The sequence below is a fragment of the Rattus norvegicus genome, chromosome 16 (genome assembly GCF_021556685.1).
Source record: "Rattus norvegicus strain SHRSP/BbbUtx chromosome 16, alternate assembly SHRSP_T2T, whole genome shotgun sequence".
NCBI lineage: Eukaryota > Metazoa > Chordata > Mammalia > Rodentia > Muridae > Rattus > Rattus norvegicus.
In genome coordinates this window covers 77703188-77726690 of record NC_141549.1, presented here as the reverse complement: position 1 = coordinate 77726690, position 23503 = coordinate 77703188, and the positions used below count along the sequence as shown (strand labels likewise).

The following is a 23503-nucleotide window of genomic DNA, read 5'->3' as shown; positions in this document are numbered from 1 at the left end:
GGGAAAGGGGAAAATAATGTAATTATACAGTAACCTCAAAAGATTCTAAAAATTATTTGAAAATATAAGATGAAGAATGGGTAGAAGAAAACAGGCAATCTCTGGCTGCCACACTCACGCATGGGTGAACACACACACACACACACACACACACGTGCGTGCGCACACACGGTAAGTAAATGGATAAACGCAGGCCATCTAAGTCACCATTCTTTTGCTATGTACAGATGCTACGACCACAGCAACTCTTAGAAAGGAAAGCATTTAATGGGCGCTCGCTTACAGTTTCAGAGGGTCAGTCCATTATCACAGCAGGGAGCACTCGGGCAGGCAAACTCTGGGGTTGAGCTTTACAGTCTGAGCCCAGGCAGCAGGGGCAGACTGGGCCTGGAATGGGCTTATAGAACCTCAAAGACCACCCACAGGGTCGCACATCCTCCCAGAGGCCATGCCTCCCAATCCTTCTAATCCTATCAAACGGTTCCAATCCCTGGTGACCTAACCTCCAAATATGAGACCATGATCCCATATTCATTCAAACCACCACACTGGTGGAGGCAGGACACAATTTTAATGGGCTATAGAGTACAGAGGTGATGTTTTTTTTCTGTCAACTTGCCTACAGTAAAATTATTTTACACCAGGAATCTAGCTGACAAGACGTACACTTATTCCAATGCAACCACCACTTTGAAGTATTATTATCCATAACTCTTTAATATTGGTCCTTAATATAAATAGACTGCATTTAAGTGAAACTCATCATAGACCCATATTAGGTTTATTTAATAACAGAGCACTCGCTTCTTTAAATAAAATATCTCAAAGTTCTAGCTTTGCCTCAAACACAATGTTGCACCCAAACAGAAAAGCACAAATCAAACCAACAGAAAGATAGTTTTTTTAAAAAATTATCTCCTTAGGCCTCTGTCTTTAACTTCCCCTTGTTCCTATTTCTATGAGAGAGACCGTAACGCACAGGCTGAGGAGACACACTGCCAACAAGGCTAATGTGCACCAGACCGAAGAGGGACAGCTCGGCTTTGGCCAGCCCTCTTCCTGCAGGATACCAATCCTATGTTTGCGTCAATCCTGACCTGCTCAGATGAAGCGGCACTCAGGCACTAGTCAGCCGTTGACCATACAAGAACAGAGAACACTGGAGTAGACAGAGCTTTCTCCAGGAATGCTGACAGGCGTCCCTCCCTTTTGAGAAGTCCTTTGCTTTCCTGACCCCTGTGCTTCAGGCACCCTGGCAAGGCCAACCAACTTCCTTCAGCTGTACAGGCAGAGTAGGAAGAGCTCCTCCTGCCATCGCCCTGGTCTCCGAGTAGTAGACAATGTGCCTGATCTCTGTATTGATAAGACCCCCCACAGTCAAAGAATCATCCATCCCATGTGTCTGGAGGTAAGAAGAAATGTGGGGATGGAGGGTTTTTTTTTGTTTGTTTGTTTGTTGTTGTTTTTTTTTTTTTTTGGTTGCTACATACATGGTACCTAGTTTAATAAAAATATTTTTATTATGCCACAATGCTTTCCAAAGTTATGTATCATCTACAGTCACTGAAATTGATAAACTACCAGCTCCAAATAAAGAAGCAAATCAAGGAGCTATGGACCCGAAATCGAACTTCAGGAAGGTTATCTAATTAATGAGCTCCTTTGGATTTCCTAATTAGTAGAACCCTGTGATCAAAGCAGGGAGCCCAGTCTTCCTCTCTGCCTCCTGAAAGGAGATTGGTGGAGACATTGAGACAGTGGCCTCAGATCCAGTCCCAAAGAGTACCCTGGGTTCCTGTGGAGACTAGGTAAGAACCTGTGTTGGTTTTCTGAGGGCATGGCAGGCAGTCCCTGTCTTTCAGGAGTAGCACAGAGGGAGGAAGTGCTCAGTGAGAAGGGATCTGTTGAGTCCTCTGCTGCCCTCCAGAGGTCTAACGCTCTGGCCGCACCTCCCAGTACCAGAGTGCAGAATGAGAAGCCCACCTGGATGATGAACTGCACTGGGAGGGGAATGGGCATCGTGAGAGAAAAACCAGGACACCCACCCTGAAACTTCATCAGGAACGTAGAAGCCACACAACTATGCGTATAAGTTTATCTAAAAATATAGATGGGTATTTTAGCTTTAATATACCACAAAAAGTCAAAAGCTCTAACCTCTTAGTGCACAGGCTCAGCGGCTTTTAGCAGCGGCCCTCTAGCTAGGATGTGTTAGGCAATCATTTACAACCACCTACGTAAAAATTGGTCACCGTTTGCAGTTAAACATAGAACAAAAATTTGTTTTCCTCACGACAGGACCATCTAAATTGCATGTGTACAGCTGACTTCCACGGAAGTTATCCTGAGAGGAACAGGGCCTGCACAAGGTACATAAAGCCAGTGCATGAGGCCACCAGCTCCCCTGTGCATGAGGCCAAGGACGAGAACAGTGACTTTTCTGTTTTGGTTCAGTAACAGGCAGAAATTACACTGTGTAGAACAGAGGACCATCCACAAAATCCAAGACTTTGAATAGAAGAAGGGAAGACAAGGACAAAGTCCCAATGAATCACATAATTCCACATTGTTCTTGTACTCCGTGAAACCCTGAGTTAACCAGTCGCTAAACGCCTGCCTTGACTCCAGGCACACCAGGACACTTCAGCATGCTTCCAGTTGGCTCATCATCAACTTCCTGCTATACTCGTAGGCCAAAAACAGTGCCCCGTTGGCAGGGAAAGCGCGGATCATGGTGGGTTTCAGTCCAGAATACAAGGCTGTTATTCCTAGAAGACAAAGGGTGATCAAAAGACTGTGATAGCACGTCCGTGGGGGGCACACATGCACAGAAGAGACTGAACCCACAGAATCAGACAACAGCACCGAAACCACGAGATAAAGGGACTGGCTCTTATGTCCCCCTCTAGAGGCTAAAGAAACCAGGTAAGCAGCAAGCCCCCAGCAACGCTGGCTGACGCTCAAACAACAAACCAATTTCCGTGCCTGCAGGACTCCTACAGTATAGACCTGGCTGAGCTAAGACCTAACATGGCCAGGGGGAGGCCACGGAGGAGCCCAGGGACCAGCAAGAGAACCTGCGTGTGTTTCTGGTATTAGCCTGCACTGTGTAGCCATGAGAGAGATCTACGAAAAGGACTGATGTAGGGTGTGCCAGGCAAGATGGGAGAGGACACTTGGCAGTACCGGCAATACGCAAGATTCCTGCATTCTATTTGGGCCATGAGTTTAAAGCATGTCACTGTGGTCTCCCTCTCTTGAAGCCCAACGCACAGGGTCATAATCTGAGGTACTTCTTGTTGTCTTGTTTTTCAGATAATAACATTTTGACCATAGAGCTCATCTGCTTCTCCTTATAAATTATTTCATCTTTAAGATTACAGTATAATTGTATCCTTACGTTACAATATAATTATACCATTTGCCTCTTCCTTCCGTCCAAACCTTCCCGTAACCCTAGTTTTAAGATGCCTACATAGTGGACACCAGAAAGACAGGTCTTTGGCTGCACGAAGCTGACGTCATAGAGCCGTGACACTGAAAGTCTGTATCCTCCTGCCGAGAGCAGATCATGTTAAAAAACTGCTCAGATCATTTCTCGTTCCAGAAAGTCTTATTGCTAAAAAGATGCTGTATTGCATTCTCTCAAGTGAGACAAGAATGTTAGGCACTGGCTATATTCTTTTAAAGCCTTAGTGCTGATCCGCTTACGGCTGATCATATTTGGATTACGTAAATGAGATGGTGCTACTCGCCCCCTCCCCAGGTATTTAGAACACGAGGAATCCTGCCAGATACATGGCCCAAAAGGTAGAAAAAGAACTTTAAACATTTTTGAGAATAATAAAAATAAAAGCTAATGCAAAAGGTTTAGAAATAGAAGGCGCACACACGAACACAGTACAAGGGAGAAGACACGAGGCAGGAGGTTAAGAGCAGGCCACAAGGCTGACTAACCCCGTGAACCAACGTCCCTGAGACCGATCACTGTGGACACGCTCGTCTCTGAATGAGTCAGACTCACCTTCATTCTTTACGATACTCAGGAAGGTTCTGATGAGTCCCGTCTGCTTTCCGGTCATAGAAAGAACTTGAATTCTAGATTTGATACAATCCACCGGATACACAGCAAGCCACAGGCAAATCCCACCAAATCCACCACTTAGCATGAGCGGGATAGGACCTAGAGAGGGAGAACAGGTCCTTTGTTTTAGGTGGCATTTCCAGAAGCACGTGTAATTCTTACAAGGAGCATAACTGCTTGAAAAATGTTAACGCTTCCGTCTCACAAACTGGGAGTCTCCCGGGGCCTTGTCAAGACCAGCTGGTTACCTGGATACGGTGTCCCCACCCCAACCTTGTCCTCCGGTTGAGGGTAGCCCACCTATAACTAACAGGCCTCACATAACAGGGACAGAGAAACAAGCCACTGAAATACAGTCACGTCTTCCTCAATTTTAACTCCCAGTAGCCCCAAATCTTTCCCTACTGTGACCGGAACGAAAACAAAACAAAACTCCATGCAGCTCCCTAAACGCCACAATTTGCTAGCAGGTTTTTAAAATGTCCTGCACTGAACCGGTGCAAGTGGGGCTGTTTCTCCCTCTGACACTGATGGGCACTGATCACTTTCCTTCCTCACCTGCCAGTCAGCCACACCGCTAGAGCTCGGGTCTTCAAGGTAGAGACACAACTGTGGGTGAATTTTTAACAGTAACGCATACAATTTAACAACAGAAATGTATTTAGGCTGTCCGGCCAGTATCTCAAACACTAGTCTCACAAATGTAGGTGCCACATTTTTGGTGTTGTTCTGGTGGTTTGTTATTTGTTTTGTTTTTGTTTAGCCTTAAATGTCCTTTTTTCTCAGGTAAGGCTGGTTGTGTCTCTCTAGGGAATTCTGACAATTTCTGAAGCTCTGTTGTTGGCTTGTCTTGACTTCTCCTTGGAAAAACGCAGTGGAGAAACAGCCAGGAATGCTGCTGAACGCCTTGCATACACAGGCCATCCCTCCCCAACAGCTTGGGAAACCCTGTCAATCAAATGCCTAAAGGAACACTGAGATCTTGTTGGGAGCAGCCTCAAGATGTTGGAAGCAGCCTTCAGGTTAAAAAGCAATTGTATTTTAGCCATACGTTAGAACAAAAGCAAGAGCCTTAGATTAGATCAAAGCAGCCAAGCCTAAGCCTGCACCTGCAGGTCTGCTTGAATTCAATAGAGAGAATAAATCTGGTTTGTCAGGTCATTCAGCACTGGTGGTCAGTTCACTGAGCAACCCCCCTCACTCTTCCCCCTGCTGACCAATTTACCCAGCCAATATCCTGTCATCGAGCCAGGCCCATTCTTTTGTGGTTACCTAACCCCTCCCCACATTTTGCTCCTAACAGTATATCTTCTGCCTGAGAAAAATTAAAAATTGTCAGCTTGATAAGACCTCTTGACTTGCTGTCCGTTCTTTGCGTCTCTTGTCCCCCATTCTTTCCTAAGTGGACCCCAGACCCTGGTCGACCACCCTGCAGGACGGGGCAAGATCTATCAGTAAGTATTTATTTAACGGATGGTGAATTTTAAAAGAAGTCTGGGAAGCAAACTTACTCGTGACTTGATGTGAGAGACAGAACGTGGTAGACAACGTTACTGAGGTATAATTGCAATGGCCTTATTTCAGGATTAACCCATCTTTAAAAACAAGTTTTTAAAACTTACTATGAAATTATTAGTAGCTATTTCTCCATCAGGAGAATATCATCTCTTTATCTCTTCCTCTAAAATGGACCCAGAGTAGTTACGGCCACCCAGAAGGGGACAATAACAGTATTAATGCCAGGGAAGAGGTTTGGGACACAAGGCTTCAGAGCTCATCTTCGAAGTCTCCCTCAGGAGACGATGGGAGCCAATACCTGCCGGTTTACTTTAGGGTTGCTCAGAAACGCCCCCAGAAAGGTACACACTGAACACACAACCTGTGGAAGCCAGCAAACCCAGGAGGCAGAGTCTACTAAACCCAGTGTTGTCAATGTGAACGCACTTACCCAGTTCATCTTTGGATCTCCCTGATGCGAAAAATGACCTGCTCAGTTCGTAGCCACCAAAGAAGAAGAAATAGCCTGGTACTTCTCGAAGTAAAGTGCTTGAGAGGCCATGGTAGAAACCCAGGGGGCCATCCTTCCTGAAGATTTCCTTCACGACTGACCAAACTGTACTGGGGAGACAAGGCAGGAGAAGTGTGTGTGCATGCGATGCACTGTACCAAGGATGACTTCTGCGGCCAAGTTTGCTATAACTGTGCAGGTGCTCCCCTGTGACCTGCCCTTCTTTTCAAAGGACACCTATCAGACTCCTCCGTACTTCTGCTCAACCAACCAGCCGCTTCCGACCTCAGGCCTGCTCAGGCCTGCTAACTACCTGGTTTTTGACAGTGGGGAATAAGGAATCAGAATGAAGAGCTCTCCAAATCTGCCTACAGATAAACAATACAATATTTGCCCAGTGTCTTCCTAATACCCGGGAGGTCCATCTCCTCAAGCTTTCTGGTATATTAGTTGCTCATAAGAAAATACCTGACAAGATGCAAACTTAAGGGAGAAAGGGCTTAATTTTGGCTCACAGTCCACCATGGGGCAAAGTAGTGGCAGCAAGAACCTGGGGCAGCCAATCACATAGCACCTGCAGAAAGCCGGGACCAATGACCACTGGTGCTCAGCAGACTTTGTCCTACGCAGTCTAGGACACAGGTCCAGGTAAGGGTGCCACCTACTCTTTAGGTGGGTCCTCCTATTTCAGGTGATTCTCATAGGTGTGCCCTTGCCTCCTCGGTGACTCTAGAGTCTGTCAATTTGGCACTCGACAGTGATCATCATTGTGTATTTGGGGTAATTTGTTCAGGTGGTTACATTTTTTCCCCCTTTGGTACTCACAAAAGTGAGTGTTACTTGAAGGCAAGACAAGAAACTCTCAGGGTTGAGCCATAGCCCTTGGGATCCCAGGAACACCCAAAACTGAGTCTCTCGAGTAGGGGAGAGGGGGAGAGGAGACCGCAGAGGAACTCCCTTTTGCAGGTTTTATACACAGTGAGAGCTAGCGGAATGCCGCACGCTCAGCATAACCAGTGAACACTCGCTTTGTTCTTGGGGAGCAAGAGAGATAAAGCCTTAAGACCTAGAGTGACAAAGGCCATAAGGACCATCCCTTTTGGAGAGCTCTGTTCCTGCAGCCGTGCTCCCATCGCACGTATGAACATACTAAATGGATCCAACGCCATACCAAGCTGCAGAAAGCCTGCATCCAAACCCGTGGAAAGTTCTACTTCTTACTCTAGGCACTGGTTACAAAGGCCCATCCATTTCTGCCAGAAGTACACATTCGTGAGCTTTAAGTATTCGCAGCACCGTAGGGAGGAGAGCCTAGTTCAGAAATGACCCTTTAAAGCACTGCAGGGAAACTCCCTGCCTGTGACTAGCACAGAGGGAACTGGTAACAGTGGTCAATTTGTTGACCCCACTTCCCAGATGTATAGACGTTGGGTGGCGGTGACACCCTTCACCCAATCTTCAACCAGATATGGCAAGATGAATAGGCAAGGTTTGTGACTAGTGTCAGGAACAGAAGGTCTTTCTATTCTAGACACACCGTGTGGTATATTCATCCTCATTAGCGGGCAGCTGCTTTCAGGGCTACAATGAGCAGAGCTCTGACCACTGCGGCTCCACTTAGGAGGTTTTGGTGGATATTTCCAGAACCTGAACCCTTAGCAAACGTGTGTGGAGGTTTGGGAAGGGTGGAGGTTGGCGCTGGATTGTGGTGAACACTCATGCAGAATTTGAGGAAGGGCATCACTCACTCACCTCAGAATCTACAGTCACACTTAGCTTTTTCTCTCAGTTCCAGTTCAAAGCTGTGTCCCAAACATGGCTGAGAGTCATGCCTTCAGCACCCAGGAGGACAAGGGGGTGTGAGGGGGAATTCAGCTCCCTGGCCTCTCCATCTCTGCGCTATCACATAACTACCTGAGGCCTGAGGCACCCCCCGGGGTAGGCAGTACATCCACACACAGTAAACAGCTTTTCAGCAAAGTATCCCCTGCCACTGTGCTTTAGAATAGAGAAAGCCATCTCTACACTGGCCATTTACTTTTAACAATGTAGGATAAAAACCCAGCACACGAAGACGTGCTACCGAACAGGTGTGAAGGAACCGTGCTTACTTCTGGCTGGCCGCTATCTTTCCCGACGTCTCCATTTCATACATGGTCTGTAGCCGGCACTTCACAAGCTCTGTAGGGCAGAGAACCAGAGCGGCAAAAGCAGAAGCAAAGGAGCCAGCAGCTGCGTTCTGAAGGTCACTGAAAAGACAGAGAAGAATCACCATTGGCTTACCCATCCCTTCAGCACACCAGAGAGAGCAGGGGGATGCGGGCAGGGAATCTACTTGTGCTGTCTGTCTTAGTTAGGGTTTTATTGCTGTGGACAGACACCATGACCAATGCCAGTTTTATAAAGGACAACATTTAATTGGGGCTGGCTTACAGGTTCAGAGGCTCAGTCCATTATCATCAAGGTGGGAGCATGGCAGCATCCAGGCAGGCATGGTGCAGGAGGAGCTGAGAGTTCTACATCTTCATCCAAAGGAAGCCAGGAAGAGACTGAACATCCTCAGGCAGCTAGGAGGAGTGTCTCCAAGCTCACACCCATAGGGACAAACTTCCTCCAACAAGGCCACACCTTCTAATAGTGCCACTCCCTGGGCCAAGCATATACAAAGCACCACACTGTCCCATCTAAGAATTCCAAGACCCTGAGGCAGACAGCAGTATTCCAGCTCCTGATGAGGAATGGCACTTAGAGTTAACATGTCCCCAAAGCCACACATCTACGAAGCGCTAGGCATTAAAACCAGGTCTGCCTGCCTGCCACATCCGTGTTTATGTCCCATCCCCCAATTCCTATGTTCATAATGTGTGATAGTATTTAAAGCAAGGAGGGGAGTTTCATAACTGGGTTTCTTGGTCTAGCTTTGGCTGTCCTGAAACTCACTTTGTAAACCAGGCTGCCCTCCAACTCACATACACTCACTGCTTCTGTCTCCTGAGGGGGGGTGGGGGGAGTGGTGGTGGTGGAGATTAAAGAGGTATGACATCACCGTCCAGCAATGCAGGGGTTCTAAAGAGGCAATCAGGAATAGCTGAGTTCCTGAGGATGAGTGAGGCCTTCATCATGAGATCAATGGCCTAGAATCTTGCTCTCTCTGCCAAGTGAGGACACAGAGACAAGTCATGACTGAACCAGGAATTGAGCCTGCTGGCTTTGACTTTGCAGCCTGCAGGGTTTTTGTCTGTTTAAGCTTCCTAATGGATGGTATTTTGTTTAGTAGCCCAAGGTAAGGCACATAAAGGGAAAATGGAAGAGAAGCAAAGTGCCTACGGCCCTACCACCCCAAATATTAATACCTTAGTTTATTTGTGACAATATTCCTTTTTTGCCTAAATCCAACCTGGAATAACCAGTCATGTCATATAATCACCACAGATTAAAAACTGTCTAGATCTTTTTTTGTGATCACAAGAAGATTTCCCAATTCAGTTATGACCTCTGATAGGATCCGATATAGTTTGCCTAGGCTACCCTACAGCTTGTGTGGTGGAAGCTTGGTCCCTTGTGTTTTCTGGTTGAGGTGATGGAATCTTTAAGGTACATAGACACTTACTATGTCATCAAACACAGACAACACTTACTATGTCATCAAACACAGACAACGCTTACTATGTCATCAAACACAGACAACACTTACTATGTCATCAAACACAGACAACGCTTACTATGTCATCAAACACAGACAGCGCTTACTATGTCATCAAACACAGACAACGCTTACTATGTCATCAAACACAGACAACGCTTACTATGTCATCAAACACAGACAACACTTACTATGTCATCAAGCACAGACAACACTTACTTTATTTTTTTTTTTCAGAGCTGGGGACCGAACCCAAGGCCTTGTGCTTGCTAGGCAAGCACTCTACCGCTGAGCTAAATCCCCAACCCCCAGACAACACTTACTATGTCATCAAGCACAGACAACACTTACTATATCATCAAACACAGACACTTACTATGTCATCAAACACAGACAACACTTACTATGTCATCAAACACAGACAACACTATGCCATCAAGCACAGACAACACTATGCCATCAAGCACAGAGAGGTCAAGCTGGTGCCCCACCAGAAGTTTCACCTCTCTTGACCAGGAGTACTTTGCACACTACTAGAGGACAAACTCAGTCATCAATATCTCCCAGCTACATACCCCACGACCTTCTACAATGACCTGCTTGCAGGATAGATGGGTGCAATACTAGCCCCATGTTAAGGAAATAACCAGCTGTTGGGGGAATCCTGCTGCTAAGGTTGAAGTCTGACATTACCAGACAGCCCCAAGCTCGGTACAAAATGGCAGACTCCCTTTGTGAGCAGGGCTTCCTCTTCTCTGAGGAATCCCAGCCCCAACACTGCCTACCTGAGGAATGTCACACAGTCCAGCACCTGAGGCTCCTGGAATGCCTCCTCATGCTAATGACGCACTGAGGTCTTAGCTTTCAGCCAATGACCTTTGCCCTAGATAGTCTCACCTCCATTGGCTTAGGGGGTAGAGACTACTGCTATCCTCATAGGTCAGTACTCATTTGGCCCTCATCAGAGAAGCTTCTTGAAGTACATGACAGCGTGCAGACAGTGAGAGACTTTGGAAGACTAAATCCCAAATGGGAGGTCTCCAGCAAACCCTTCCCCCTCCAGGCTCAGGGATCAGGGAGCTCTGTGAAAGAGGGCATGGAGAGATTGTAAGAGCCAGAGGGTATGGACGACTCCAAGGAAACTGTGTCTTCAGACACAAGAGAACCGATGCCATTTACAAACTCAGAAACTACAGCAACAGACAAAAGACTTGTACAGGTTCAAGCCAGATAAGGTCCCAGCACCAAGAAAGGGGTGGTGGGCACAGGCCTCCTCCCTAATACCACCAAGAAGCTGCCACCAACTGACACCCAGCAGCAAAGGAAAATTCTCCAGTGGTGTGTCCCTGGGTGTATTTGCCATCCTACCCTGACAGAGTTGGGCAAGACAAAATGAACTAAGTGGCGTTTCCGTAGACTTCATTTTGCTTTGTGTGGGCATTTTGTTTTGTTTTGTTTGCTCGTTGATATTTTGCTTGTTTATTTTGACTTCCATTTTGTGGTGGGTTTTTTTTTTTGTACGTGTTTATTTGTTGTTTTGTTTTAGAGACAGGGAAGAGGAAGAGAAATGAACATAAAATTAAGTGGGTAGTGTGGCGAGGTAAGGAGGAGATGGGAGGAACTGGGAGGGTGGAAAAACAAGATCAGAATATACTGTATGAGAAATCTTCCAGTTAAAAAGATGTGGGTCCTAGGGTGCTGCCCTCCTTAGAGGGAACTAATATAGTTCTCACGGGACTGCAGTTACTTCCCACGAGAGTGGAGCTCCTTGGAGTATCTGGTGATCTCTCCTCACACGTTCCCACCATGTTTCCATCTACAATGTCATCATGTAGCCAGAAGATACCCTTGAAGAACCAAGCAGATGTCAGCCCCAAGCTCTTGAACCCCAGACCACTGTGAGCTAAATAAGCCTTGCTTGCTCTCAACGCTGGCCTTGATTTTCTGGGAGTATCACCTCTGTGAGTCAGGACAGCGCCTGTTGTCTACATGCTGAGCTGGTCTCTCTAACATTCCAGGCCTCAGGAGAGCAGGCTCACTGTGGCCCTGTCAGGAGCAGGGCTGTTTGCAGGTGGACTTCCTTTTGATATTCGAGAATTAAGCCTATCACATGAACCAAGAAGAGCCAAACAGGCTTATGGATGGACGTCCCCATACAGAGGCTTCTGTGGCATGAAGCATGCCTCTTGTGTTGCTTAGTTCTCTCCTTCACAGCACTCCTTCGCTCATTTATTAAATGCTAAGCCTTCTTTTGGCCAGCCTACAGACCGTATTTGCCCTTCCCCAGGGACTCTCTGCCAACCTGCTGACCGGCAGCTCTCAATTAGGGTCATTACCTAGAAAGTGCCAAGTTTGCTAGAAAAAAAGGCATTAGTCAATAAACATGGAGGTCAATTCAACCTCAGGGGTTGGGATCGTTCCAGATCTGAATGAATATGAATACGGAACACCTTTTGAGTGTACAGGGAGAGGTCAAATCAGCATCTCTATGGACTTTGGCTTCCTCATAAACGCTTTCATCGTCCAATGCACAATGTAAGGCACACGGACCTTTGCCCCACATGAAGGACACATCTGTACGACTGGGACTGAACGTGCATGCAGTGTGGGATGGGGTTTTGTAAGAAGCTACTGCAGATGTTTGGATATTTTTTGCTGCGTTGGTCTGTTTATTTGATTTCCATTTTCTCGTGGTTTTTTTTTTCTTTCCTCATGGTTTTGCGTGTATGTGTGCTTCCTGCCCTCTTGTTTCCTTTGTTTGTTTTAAAGAGGAAAAAAAAAGAACATAAAGTTGGTAGGGCGGTGAGGAGGATTTGGGAGGACAGGGGGTGAGAAACTATGATCAAAATATATCAATTTTTTCCAAAAGAAAAAAAAAAAAGGAATGTACTGTTTGCCATGCAGAGAACAAGAATCATGACGTAAATGCCTCTGCTGTGTAAGATCTCACTCAACCGGGTCAAACCACATGCCACACTGGGTTCAAGTCAGGACACGCAACATTTGTGGTGTGGTTGCAGAAGTCCACGGCGAATGCTTGTTAACACCGTTTCCCTCTGCTGCTCCTGATCAATGTCCCCTCTAGATCTGACCACTATCCTTGCTGGTCTAACAGAGGATGGGGCAGAAGGGGAACAGTGGACTCGGGCAACTGTGCCCTTGATCCAGCAACTGTGACTATTTTTCTATCTGAAAGACAGACATTGGCACCTCCCCATGATCATCATAAGAGCCATAAAGACACAGCCAGCCTACATGCCGACCCACAGCAGACTGCAGGCTATATTCTCCCAAAACATAAACAATCAAAACTGCTCCCAAGAGAGAAAGGAAGGACTCTAAGCTCAGATAACATTCTGTGTTACCATGCTGACTTCCTCACTGAAGAACTTGTAAGGTTAAAAAGCTACACACTGTGGGTATCACAGGAAATAATTGTACTCAAAGATCCATACGAGGAACACAGTGAGGCACTTTCCAATCGCTTGTTTCTGAGAATGTGTGGAGAAACACAACTCCAATGTCCTACCTGTGCACCATCGGGAAAGTGCTGAGTGATCGCCTGTCGCCCCCATGTGGGGGGCTGAGGCAGGATGATGGTGAACTTCAGGCCAAGCCAGACCACACAGTGGGACCACGTCTCAAATAAAACACAAAGACAAAGCAATGTGCTCAAGCCAGTCTCTGTTCATAGGCAGAGAAACAGGGAAAGTGAGGAGGGACATGTGGGTCAGATCCCCAAAAGTCCACCCATCAGCATCTCTGTCCTACAGCCAAAGAGGGTTACTCTGTCCAGAAGAGGACAGAGTCGTCTACCAGAACCTTACCGAAGTACCCATTGTCTCTCTGGCTCCTCTCCCCCATTGCCCTTCCCTAAAGAAGCTGAGGGAGATGAACCCAGTGTCCTGAAGTATAATGTCTCTGCTTCAGCCACTTGCCTACTGCTTCGCTTCTGTCTGACCTCCCCCGAGGGAAGCTAATCTCTTAGCTCTCTGCGTCTGTCTCCTTTGACTCTGCTTCCTGCTCTCTCTTAGTTTGGAGGGCCAGAGGACCTCGTTCAGCCCTCCTCTGCCCTACTCTGTCTCCTTGGGCTGTCTTATCCAGTCCTCTGTTTTTAAACACAAGTTCTACCCATCTCGATCAAATTCATGCCTATAAAACGGCACATCTGCACCTTGGAGATGTCTCCAGAGCACACATTCATCCATGCACAAGGCATCTCCTCAGTTATGTGCAACCTGCAATAAAGGGTCCAAATCCTGCTGACATAGCTCACGAGCCTGCCCTATGCAAGGATGAGTGTGTACATGTGTGCATGTGTGTGTGGCTGTATGTGCATGTGTGTACATAGGTGTGCATGTATATGGGTTTCTTAGAAGATATATATATGTATGTATGATATATATATATGTATATATATATATATATATATATATAAATAATTTATTTGGGAAAGGCTCTCTCACTGGGACCCAGACCCTGGATCTCCTTCTATCTCTGCATTCCCGCACTAGGACTATAAGCATACGCCATGTGCAGATTTTTACATAGGTAGTATATACCATGCCCAGATGTGGGTAGTAGGGTTCTAACTCAGATGCCTTGTGTGGTGGTTTAAATATGCTTGGCCCAGGGAGTAGCACTATTAGGAGGTATAGCCTTGTTAGAGTCAGTGTGGCCTTATTGGAGGAAGTGTGTCACTGTGGGTCGGGGTGGGCTTTGGAGACCCTCCTCCTAGCCATATGGGAGACAGTCTTCTCCTGGTTCCCTTTGGAACAAGATGTAGAGCTCTGAGCTCCTTCTCCAATCCCATGCCTGCCTGGACGCTGCCATGCTTCCAGCCATGATGGCAATGGACTGAACCTCTGAACCTGTAAGCCAGCCCCAATTAAATGCTGTCCTTATTAGAGTTGCCTTGGTCACGGAGTCTGTTCAGCGGTGGGAACCCTAACTGAGATACCTTGCAAACACTTTAGAAAACTAAGCTTTCCCCAGCCCCCCTCCCCCAATTTAATGCTAAACCATTCCAACCAAATCAGCATTTGGAGGAAGGACGACTAAGCACCCCAGCGGCTTACGAATGCTGTTTGGTCTCTGAATGATACTGTAGAGAAGATCAGCCACGAATAGAAGGCTGGTGTACAGGGAAGAGTCAGCCAAAGGAAGCTGGGTCCACTGTAGCTTCCTAAACCCCTAGTTTCTTGTCTAACATCGCCCAGGTAACTTCTCGCAATGCTCTCTGTGGGTGAAGGGGAACTGAAGCTTAAGTCCCATGCTCTACACTCTTAGCCCAGTGTTTCTCTTCAAGTGACAAGCGTCTTCCCATCGGGACCAAAGTACACAGTGGACTCCTAACACAATCCATTGGCCTTCTCTGGTTTACACCAGGACAGTATAGAACATCAGAATCGTTCTGAGAAGGAAACCTCTCTCCTGGAAATGTCTAATTAAAGCCGAGCGTTCCCTTACTTTGAGAACAAGTACCAGTGTCCCGACTCACCTCAGTTTTGCCTGCCGGTCCAATCCAACCACTTTGCGGACCACCTGCTGGCAGAAGCCGTAACACATGAAAAGCACCGAGTTCTCTGCGATATTGGCGATCAGTGCGGGGCTGGTCCCCTTGTAGAAGCCTCTGAAGCCCACCTGGGAGTAGGTCCTCAGGCAGCAGTCAGTGAGGCCGCGGTAGAGGTCTGGAAATGTCTGCATCTTCACCTTCATGGTGTCGAAGGGCTGCCCAGTCAGGACGCATGCTGTGCCCCCTAGGGGTAGGACAGGAGTCTTTAGAATGAGTCTGCAGCCACAGACCGGAAGGAGAGCAGCTCGCTGTGCATGGTTAACCAGTGCTTTAGTTCCACTGCCTTTCCCCCAGATCCTCTAGCCACGCTCAGCAAACAGCTTCTAGCACCAGAGTCGCATCCTAAAGAGATCCACACTTACAAGAGAGATGTTCTGGTTCTGGTTCTACAGGCCGAGCCCTGTACAAAGCCTTTGTTTAGGGATCAGCCATAGTGGAGCTGGGTAGTAGCAGAGAGAAACGGGCTGGAGCCCGGTTTGACAGGAGGGAGATTAAAACCTCTGAGCCTCTCTGCTCTTCATCTATGCCTTCTCAGTGTTAACACAGGGTTAGCACAAACCGGGCTTGGCACGAACCTGGCACACAAGTGGTTACTAAACGACAGCACTGGAGACATGAGAGAGAAGCCATGCAGAAGGGACAGCGGGACAGTCGCAGAGGCAAGCATGTCCTCTCGTCTGGTGTCCTACGGTCTGGCGACTATTAGAAAAACATCAAAGTGCCAGACGGGGAAAAGAAAAATCTCTTGATTTATTACAAAACACGTGACCCTGAATAAAAGCACTTTCATGTTAAATTAATGATGTGTACTTGCCTAGGAACAGACTGCAATTACCTTTGCTTAGTATGAATGGACCGAAGTCTGCCCTGTACTTTTCTTTTCCACAACCTAAGAATATCAAACGTCCTATGTCTAAGTTGCATTCGATGACTTCAGAGAGAATTCTGAGCACGAGGATTACAGCAAACTGTGATTGCCCCACGGTATCTGTAGACCCTGGACTAGGACCAAAGTTTTGGGACCTTCTGCTGGTTAATATTTACCTCCCTCCTGGAAGGCCCCTCACTTCAGACACATCTGCTTAGGTCAGCTATGTGGTAAGGCCACTAAACCACCATCGAAATAGAAGGCTTACACAAAATATTTAAGCACTGAGATTTCACAACTCTGATACGATATATAGTTATTCCACCCGTGTGGTGGGGAGTAGGGACGGCGGGCACCGGGCGATTAATTTACTTACTGTTGGGCAAGGGGATACTTCTTTAAGACTCTGACTCGGCCTACTACACAATCAAAGTGACACTGGGATATAATTCACTAAGCTGCTGCCGCAGAGTGAGTGGTGCATGCCTATAAGACCGGTACTCAGGAGGTAGAAACAGGGGAACTGAAAGTTCTAAGCTAGCCTGGGCTACTTAGTGGGAACAAAGCAGCAGCAACAATACACTAAGATGATTTTCCTATAATCAGAACTCCTGCATCCTGCTGGGCTAGAGGTGTGGTCCGAAATGTAACTACACAATTGAATTACTCCGAAAGGCTTTCAGAGTGCACATTTTTGATACGGAATGAAGTCCATAGAGTTCAGCACATCAACGCTGGAGCTGAGGAGTTCACGCAGCCAGAACACACAGAGATACAGCAGTCACTGTGACATGTTTGCTGCATCTGCGGGACGGTTCTGCATGCCTTCTAGAGGCTAACGGACGTTGTGAATACAGTGAAGCTGCTTCACCTCCTCTCCAGAGTGGGGCTGAAACCCTGGAGCGCGCATCCCAGGACTCCACCTGGTGCCTAGCCCAGCCTCAGCCAGCAAGCACAGGGCCAAGCCAATTCCCAGGTTTCTACGGCAGTAACTCAAGAACATTGGAGGTTTGTCCATTTGCAGAGAAGTCCTAGTTCTGACCATTCTCTTCTCCTTGGAGGACAGATGGAAGGGCTTCTGGCTTCTTTAGGGGATACCAAAGCCAGTTCCCTTCACTCACTCTTTGGGAGAAAGTGTCAAGGTCAGATTGTGCCATTTAATAGTCCTGGTGAGAGAGAATTCTGATTGTCACCTTGGTTGCATCAAGAAGCTAATAAAACAGACCTCTGGGAAAGACTGAATTTCCAGAGAGCACTAAGGGAGAAAGACCCAGTCTGAAGCACCACAGGCTGGGGTCCAGGCATAGTAAACATGTTAAGAGGAAAGAAAAAGAACAAGGACAGACCAAAGCCAGGTCTCTGGGGTCGCTCTCTCTCGCTCTCTCTCTCTCTTTTTCTCCCCCTCTCTCTTTCCCCTCTCATCTCTCTTTCTCTCCTCTCTCCTCTGTCTCTCTCTGTATTTCCTCTCTCTATGTATGTCTATATGTATTCATACATGTATGTATATATGCATATATGTGTGCTATATGTACATATGTATATGTACATATGAATGGATATATGTATTGCTGTATTTATGTATGTTCATGTGTATGTATGTATATATGAATATATGTTTCTATGTGCATATGTATGTGATTTCTCTATGTATGTTTGTATGTGTTGTGTGTATACATTTATGTGTACACATATATAGATTTATGTGTGCTTTCTGTATGGACGCATGCTTGTGTGTTTCTATGTGTACATGCGCACAGATACATGTGTGCGCTTTCTGGTTGCCACCTCCTCCCACCATGATGAAGTGAAAGTCAAAGCGTGAGCCACTCCCTTTGGTGGATTTCCTTACATGTTTTATCAGAGCAACAAAGAGTCTGTCCAGCAGGGTCACGCACCGACGGTCAGTTTTCAGTACACAAGCAGCAAATCACACAGCGCTGAGGTCAGTTATTAGAGAAGGGATAGCTTACAGTGGGACAAGCCCCAAACCGAGTCAGCAGCGCAACATACACACACACACACACACACACACACACACAGAGGGAGAGGGAGGGAGGGAGGTGGTGGTCATCAAACACTAGGGGTGCTCTCTTCTGCACAAGTAGGAAAATCCCAAACCCTAGAAATTTGCCAGTCCAGAGAGCCAGAGTAGCAGAGTACAAACTACCTCTTACCTCAGAGAAGGCTGCTGCCCCACTAGGCACACTATAAGAAAGAGACAACGAAACACAGAGCCAAGAACTGGGAGTGCTTCTGCATTTACAGTGACCGCTGCTGCAGGGCCATAGATCTGAAAGGCCCCTTATCAACCAAACTTTGGGACCCTTAAAAGTGAGCTTAGTCCTTCCTGACTGAATTCAGGGCACCTAACAATAGAATTTGGAGTCTTACGTCACTCACTCATGAGCACCTCCTTTGACCAGCCCTCACCCCCATTGGAGCCCCTACCCCTGCCAAGAAACTTGTGCTGAGAAATCACAAGGCCCAGCAGCTCTGGGGACGGTCTTCTGTTTCCAGGGCCAGGGCCACACCCTAACCCACAGGTGGCACCGCCACTTTAATGCCACTATATAGACCGCTTATCATCATTTCAAAAAGAAATGCCCACCAGTATGTCTTCTACAAAAGGCTCCCAGCAATATCGTTAACAATTCACATAAAAACCATACCCTGTTAGTGCTGCTCAAATTATCGGAATGCGCAGTCGGGAAGAGGCAAGCTTCTTAAAAATTATCATCCTAAGGCCTTGTTCTCAGGCTGCCTTAGGAGCACAGAACACTGGCATCTGAGACTCTCTCTCTTCTTCTTCTTACTGCAGAAGCAAGACCTCTTTGTACACACGTGCTCTCCAGACCTAGCGGATGGGCTTTGTCCTTTTCAGTCATCGGCCTCCATGGTATAGAACAGCATGAGGACCATGGGGAGGGAATGGGGTCCACACAATCGCCCTGTCCTGCCTTCTACAGAATAGGGGGCCTGACCTGAAGACCCACATCGGGGTACAACCTTGCTAGCCGTTGGGCCTGCCCATCAGACTGGAACACTCCTTGTCTCTAACCTGGAGAGGTGCCGTTGCCCGGGACTCCTTATCAGCCTTCCTCCAGAGCCAACTTTAGCTGACCTTTGGCTCATGGAGGGGGTGGAAAAGTTGGGGGAGGGATGAGAGAGGGAACTGCTGTCTGTACACGGATTTTTTTCAAGTGGTCAAAGAACAGAATAAGGGATGGGAGTCCTGACCCCACTTGATCTGTTCATCCAAGAGGTCATACTGGAGAAAAGAACATACACAGCACGATACTATGGCCTCCCTCACTTACACCAACTAATACAGAGGTTAACCAATAATGGGGGGCTAGGGCAGATCAAAGGTTCACTTGAGAAACATGACCTCCAGTTGCCCGTGCCTCTGAGGTGACCCAGAACTCTGGAAACAAAATGGCAGCTCTCTCTGCCCCACGCTAAGCCTTCCCCTATTCCTGCATGTTAGATGTGGTCTTTCTACAGTGGCTTCATGCCACCAGCCCTGGCTCCAGTCTACCCTGGGGCTCAGAATCTGAGGGTCAGCCTCAACCGAGCATTCAGCTTCTTCCCGTCCGCACTTTGGAATATCGGCCTCCTTGCTAAAGGGGAGCCTTCCTTTCCTTCTTATCACCAGTAAGAATAGTAACAGGGGAGCTGGAGGAATGGCAGTGAAGAGTGCTTACTGCACTTCCAGAGGGGCCAACTTTGGTTCCCGGCACCCACCTGGGTGGCCCCGAGTTACCTATGACTCTGGCTCCAGGGGATCTGATATCCCCCTTCCATTGACCTCAGGCACCTGCTCCCACGAGGCAGATACTCACACAAACACATGCATGCAAATAAAAATAAATCTTAAAAGCAAAAGAAAAAAAGAGTAGCTAGCATTTTGTACTACCAAAGATCTGAAGACTGTCTGAAGGCTGCCACCTGTGTATCCTAGCATGTGACGGGCAGCAGCCGAGTGAGGGGTTCATTTTGGAACTGAGACGTTTTCTGACCACACAAAGGACATTTCCATCCTTCACGCTGACTGCCAAAGCTTTAATCTAATTCAACACCACTGGACTGTACTTGCTGCCAGGCTCTGAACAAAATCACATTTCCGTTAAATCGATTCATCCTGAGGTTAAAGCGTATTATTAGCTGTGGGGTAACAGAGACTGTATTCCGAAGCCACTCCGAGGAACTACTTCAGGGTTACAGGAGGAAGAAGCCCCCCTTCCCCATTACCTGCGGCCCCTGCCGTGAGGTCGATGGCAGCTTGGATGGCTGGATTGGACTTCATGGCGTTACTGGTTTCTGTTGAAGGCAATTCTCTGGAGGGAAGGATGTGAACCACATATCCCTGGGAAGAGACAAAAATTCAGTTAGCCCAGCCTCTGCAGCCCCCCCATCCTATCAGCCTGCTACGTTATCAGACTTTAACTTCCAGGAGTGGGAACATGGGCTGTCTCAACACAGCCCAACGATCCATTCCCCTCTTAAGCAGCTCAGACGCCACGCCAAAACCTTCCCAAATATCAGTGCTACAATCCCTACCGCACTTCAACCAATCTTTATGAAAACCCGGACAACAAACACCAAATAAAGAACCAGTCACAAAGGGCCCAGACCACAGCAGACTGGAGTTTCAGAGGCCTGTGGTGGAAGTCCATTCTACCAAGCCCAGCCTTAAGTTTGACAGCAGTCAGTGCTGCTCAGTGCCAGAGCCTAGGGGCTCCATTGAGCCACATGGCTCCTAAGTCAGATGTCTTCATCTAAACAAGGTGGGTTATAGAATAACCACATATAGGCAGTCAACACTGCCACAAGGCCCATGATAGGGCCCTGGCCTTGTTCTTGTCACCTCCACGCTACCACATCTCAGTATTACTGTGTAGATTTACCTAAGGCCTTGCCTCAGTTCAGATTCTGACTCAACAGGCCTCAAATAGGACTAGAGAGCCTCGTAGCCTGAGCTCCCAAGGAAGGTTGATCATCTGAGCCAGCCACGATTTGGTACAACATCTGGACTTCTGGGTTCCAATTTTGCTTGATCAGAATCCCAGGGGTAGAGCCCAAAGAGTCAAACCACTGCTGTTCTCTTACAGAAAAACCTGAGATGTTTGTTTATTTTTAAAGGCGGGGGTTTGGGGGAACAAAGTCTTCCTCTACCTTCAGGCGAAAACAAAAACAAACAAAAATAACCACCCACAGTCCCCAGCTCTGAAAAAAAAAAAAAAATAACCACCCAAATTTCTAAGTAGTGAACTTAATATTAACTAGAAGGGAGGATGACTCAACATACAAGGTCCAAGTTACCAATCATCCAAAACTCTTCTGTATGTTCTAAAATACAGAATTAATTTACATGTAACAGAGGGCAATTTCACTCCTCATCCAATGAGGAGTGTTAGGCCAGGGTTCTTTCAAACACCAAAGTCATCCCAAAATGTCCAGAAAGGAAAAAAAACTGGCAGAAACAAAACGTCAATGACCATATTCCAAGAACCTTTCTTTTAAAACTAGTGGGTTGGGGATTTAGCTCAGTGGTAGGGCGCTTCCCTAGCAAGCACAAGGCTCTAGGTTCAGCCCCCAGCTCCAAAAAAAAAAAAAAAAAAAAAAAAAGAAAAAAGAAAAGAAAAAGAAAAAAGAAAAACAAACAAACAAAAAAAAAACCCCAAAAAACTAGCAACCTGGTAGTTACAGAAACACTCGTGCCTACATTTTTGCAGGGAAAGTAAGAGGTAAACCACACGGGGAGTTTCCAAAGTGGTTCATTTGTTTCCATGTGAGTGATTCTTTAATAACTTCGGAGGCATATCTAATTAGGCAGTCAGTATATTCAACCCCTTCACATACGCCAAATGTAAACATTTCAAATCCTAGAGAGATAATATAGAATTCATCTCTACCCCCCCCCCAAAAGCCAAGGGGACGGGAAGTTTGCTGTGAATTTGAGTCTCCTAGAAATGTTAGAAAGGCTATACCCATGAACTCTCGTCAACTTGGGAAGAAGACTTTCCTGAGGATGAAAGCAACAGACAGGCTAACGTGGATGAGGAAATCGGGGAGAGGGGCCTCAACCTTCGACAAAGAACTACAGACAAGTAAGGAAAGCTGGGGTGGGGTCGGTCTTCCCCAGGAAGCAGTCCCCTAGTTAGTTATCCACCATGTACAGACAAGTAGCATTACACGTCCGAGAAAAAGAGGCCATGAATGTGAGAGGGGGAGTCACATGGGTTAGAAGTAGAAAAGGGAAGGGAGGAAATGATGTTAATTATAATTTTAATAATATAAATGTATATATTATATAATTACATATTATATAACATATAATATATTTATATAGAATATATATCATATTATATATAATGCTTTCTCGTGCTGGGAATTAAACCTGAATTCCTGCATACCAGGAAAGCACTCTAACACTTTGCCTCTTTCTCAAGGGTATCTGTCAAATTACAGAAGACAGAATACTAACAGATGAAACCCAGAAAGTATGCCGAACGACCCGAGTATCACCTGTGGCTTGGAGAAAATGCAGGAGCTGCACGAACCAGACCAGTCCGCACGGATTTAAACTGACTTAGGAGCTTGCTGTACCATTTGGAGTAGAAAACCCGAATCCTTTCAGGGTCTCTCCCTCCTCCTTCAAACTACCCAGTAGTCCCAGAACAATGCCAACACAACTACTGTTCCTAGGGAGAAATAACTTCCCCGGTGGTCAAACCAGGTGAGGCTGCGTTTCGCAAGGGGCTGCAGCTGGGAGGCAGAAGGCCGCTTGCCGCCACCACCATCGGTCGAACCCCTTGGGCCGAGCCCCGGGCACCAGGGGTGCCAACCACTGCTGCAGCTGCGGAGCGCGTCACCCGGCCTGACCCCGATTCCGCTCCGCGCAGCGCGCGCGCGCGCGCGCACTGGCCACGACGCCCGCCCGACCCTCCGCGCCTCCCGGGACCCCGCGGAGAGCCGGGTGCGCGCGCGGGCCGCAGCACGTGTGCGGCAGGGCGGAGACTGTCAGCCGCGTTCCCCAGCCGAGCCGCCCGCTCCCGCCTGCTCCGGCAGCCTCACCGCCGCGCCTAGCCGTGCCCCGCTCGCCCTTCGCCGCCCGCGCTCCGCCGGCGGCCGCGGGCCCCGGACAATTTTTAAGGTCGCCCCGTGGGTCCGGCCCTCGGGCCCTCCCTCCAGAGACCCCTCCACCAGCCCTCCCTCCTGAGGACACGCCCTCCTGAGGTCCCTCCCTCCAGAAGCCCCTCCCCTACCGGCCCTCCCCCACGGGAGGCCCCCTCCGCCCCTCCCTCCCAAGCCCGGGCAAGGAA

At 47.6% G+C, this 23503-nt stretch overlaps 2 protein-coding genes and 1 long non-coding RNA gene across 7 annotated transcripts; all 3 read right to left on the bottom strand.

The window, feature by feature from the left end:
* The window catches only part of Erich1 (glutamate-rich 1), a gene marked incomplete at its 5' end in the record, with an annotated part of 52793804 nt that overhangs the window by 5937673 nt on the left and 46832628 nt on the right, over positions 1-23503 (bottom strand).
* On the bottom strand, positions 247-23406 carry Slc25a15 (solute carrier family 25 member 15). Of its 6 annotated transcripts, none has more exons than XM_087588444.1 (7): positions 22707-23406; positions 20430-20544; positions 15236-15494; positions 8204-8341; positions 6033-6202; positions 4025-4183; positions 247-2768 (listed from the first exon to the last, which is right to left on the bottom strand). In XM_087588444.1, the coding sequence occupies exons 2-7, from the start codon at positions 20482-20484 to the stop codon at positions 2644-2646; spliced, it is 906 nt and encodes a 301-aa protein (XP_087444570.1). In that variant the 5' UTR covers positions 20485-20544; positions 22707-23406; the 3' UTR covers positions 247-2643.
* On the bottom strand, positions 249-1661 carry Lnc-hc (lncRNA derived from hepatocytes). The gene is given in 1 exon segment (NR_148404.1): positions 249-1661. It is a non-coding gene; the product is annotated as a lncRNA derived from hepatocytes (long non-coding RNA).

Bases quoted from the DNA above. Each gene is read 5' to 3' on its own strand.
- Slc25a15 (XM_087588444.1), bottom strand. From the start codon at position 20,484: ATGAAGTCCAATCCAGCCATCCAAGCTGCCATCGACCTCACGGCAGGG. The intron at 6,203-8,203 runs GTAAGCACGGTT...TTGTCTCCCCAG, and splicing joins AAGATAGCGGCCAGCCAGAA to TACAGTTTGGTCAGTCGTGA. The intron at 2,769-4,024 runs GTGAGTCTGACT...TTTGTCTTCTAG, and splicing joins GAGTATCGTAAAGAATGAAG to GAATAACAGCCTTGTATTCT.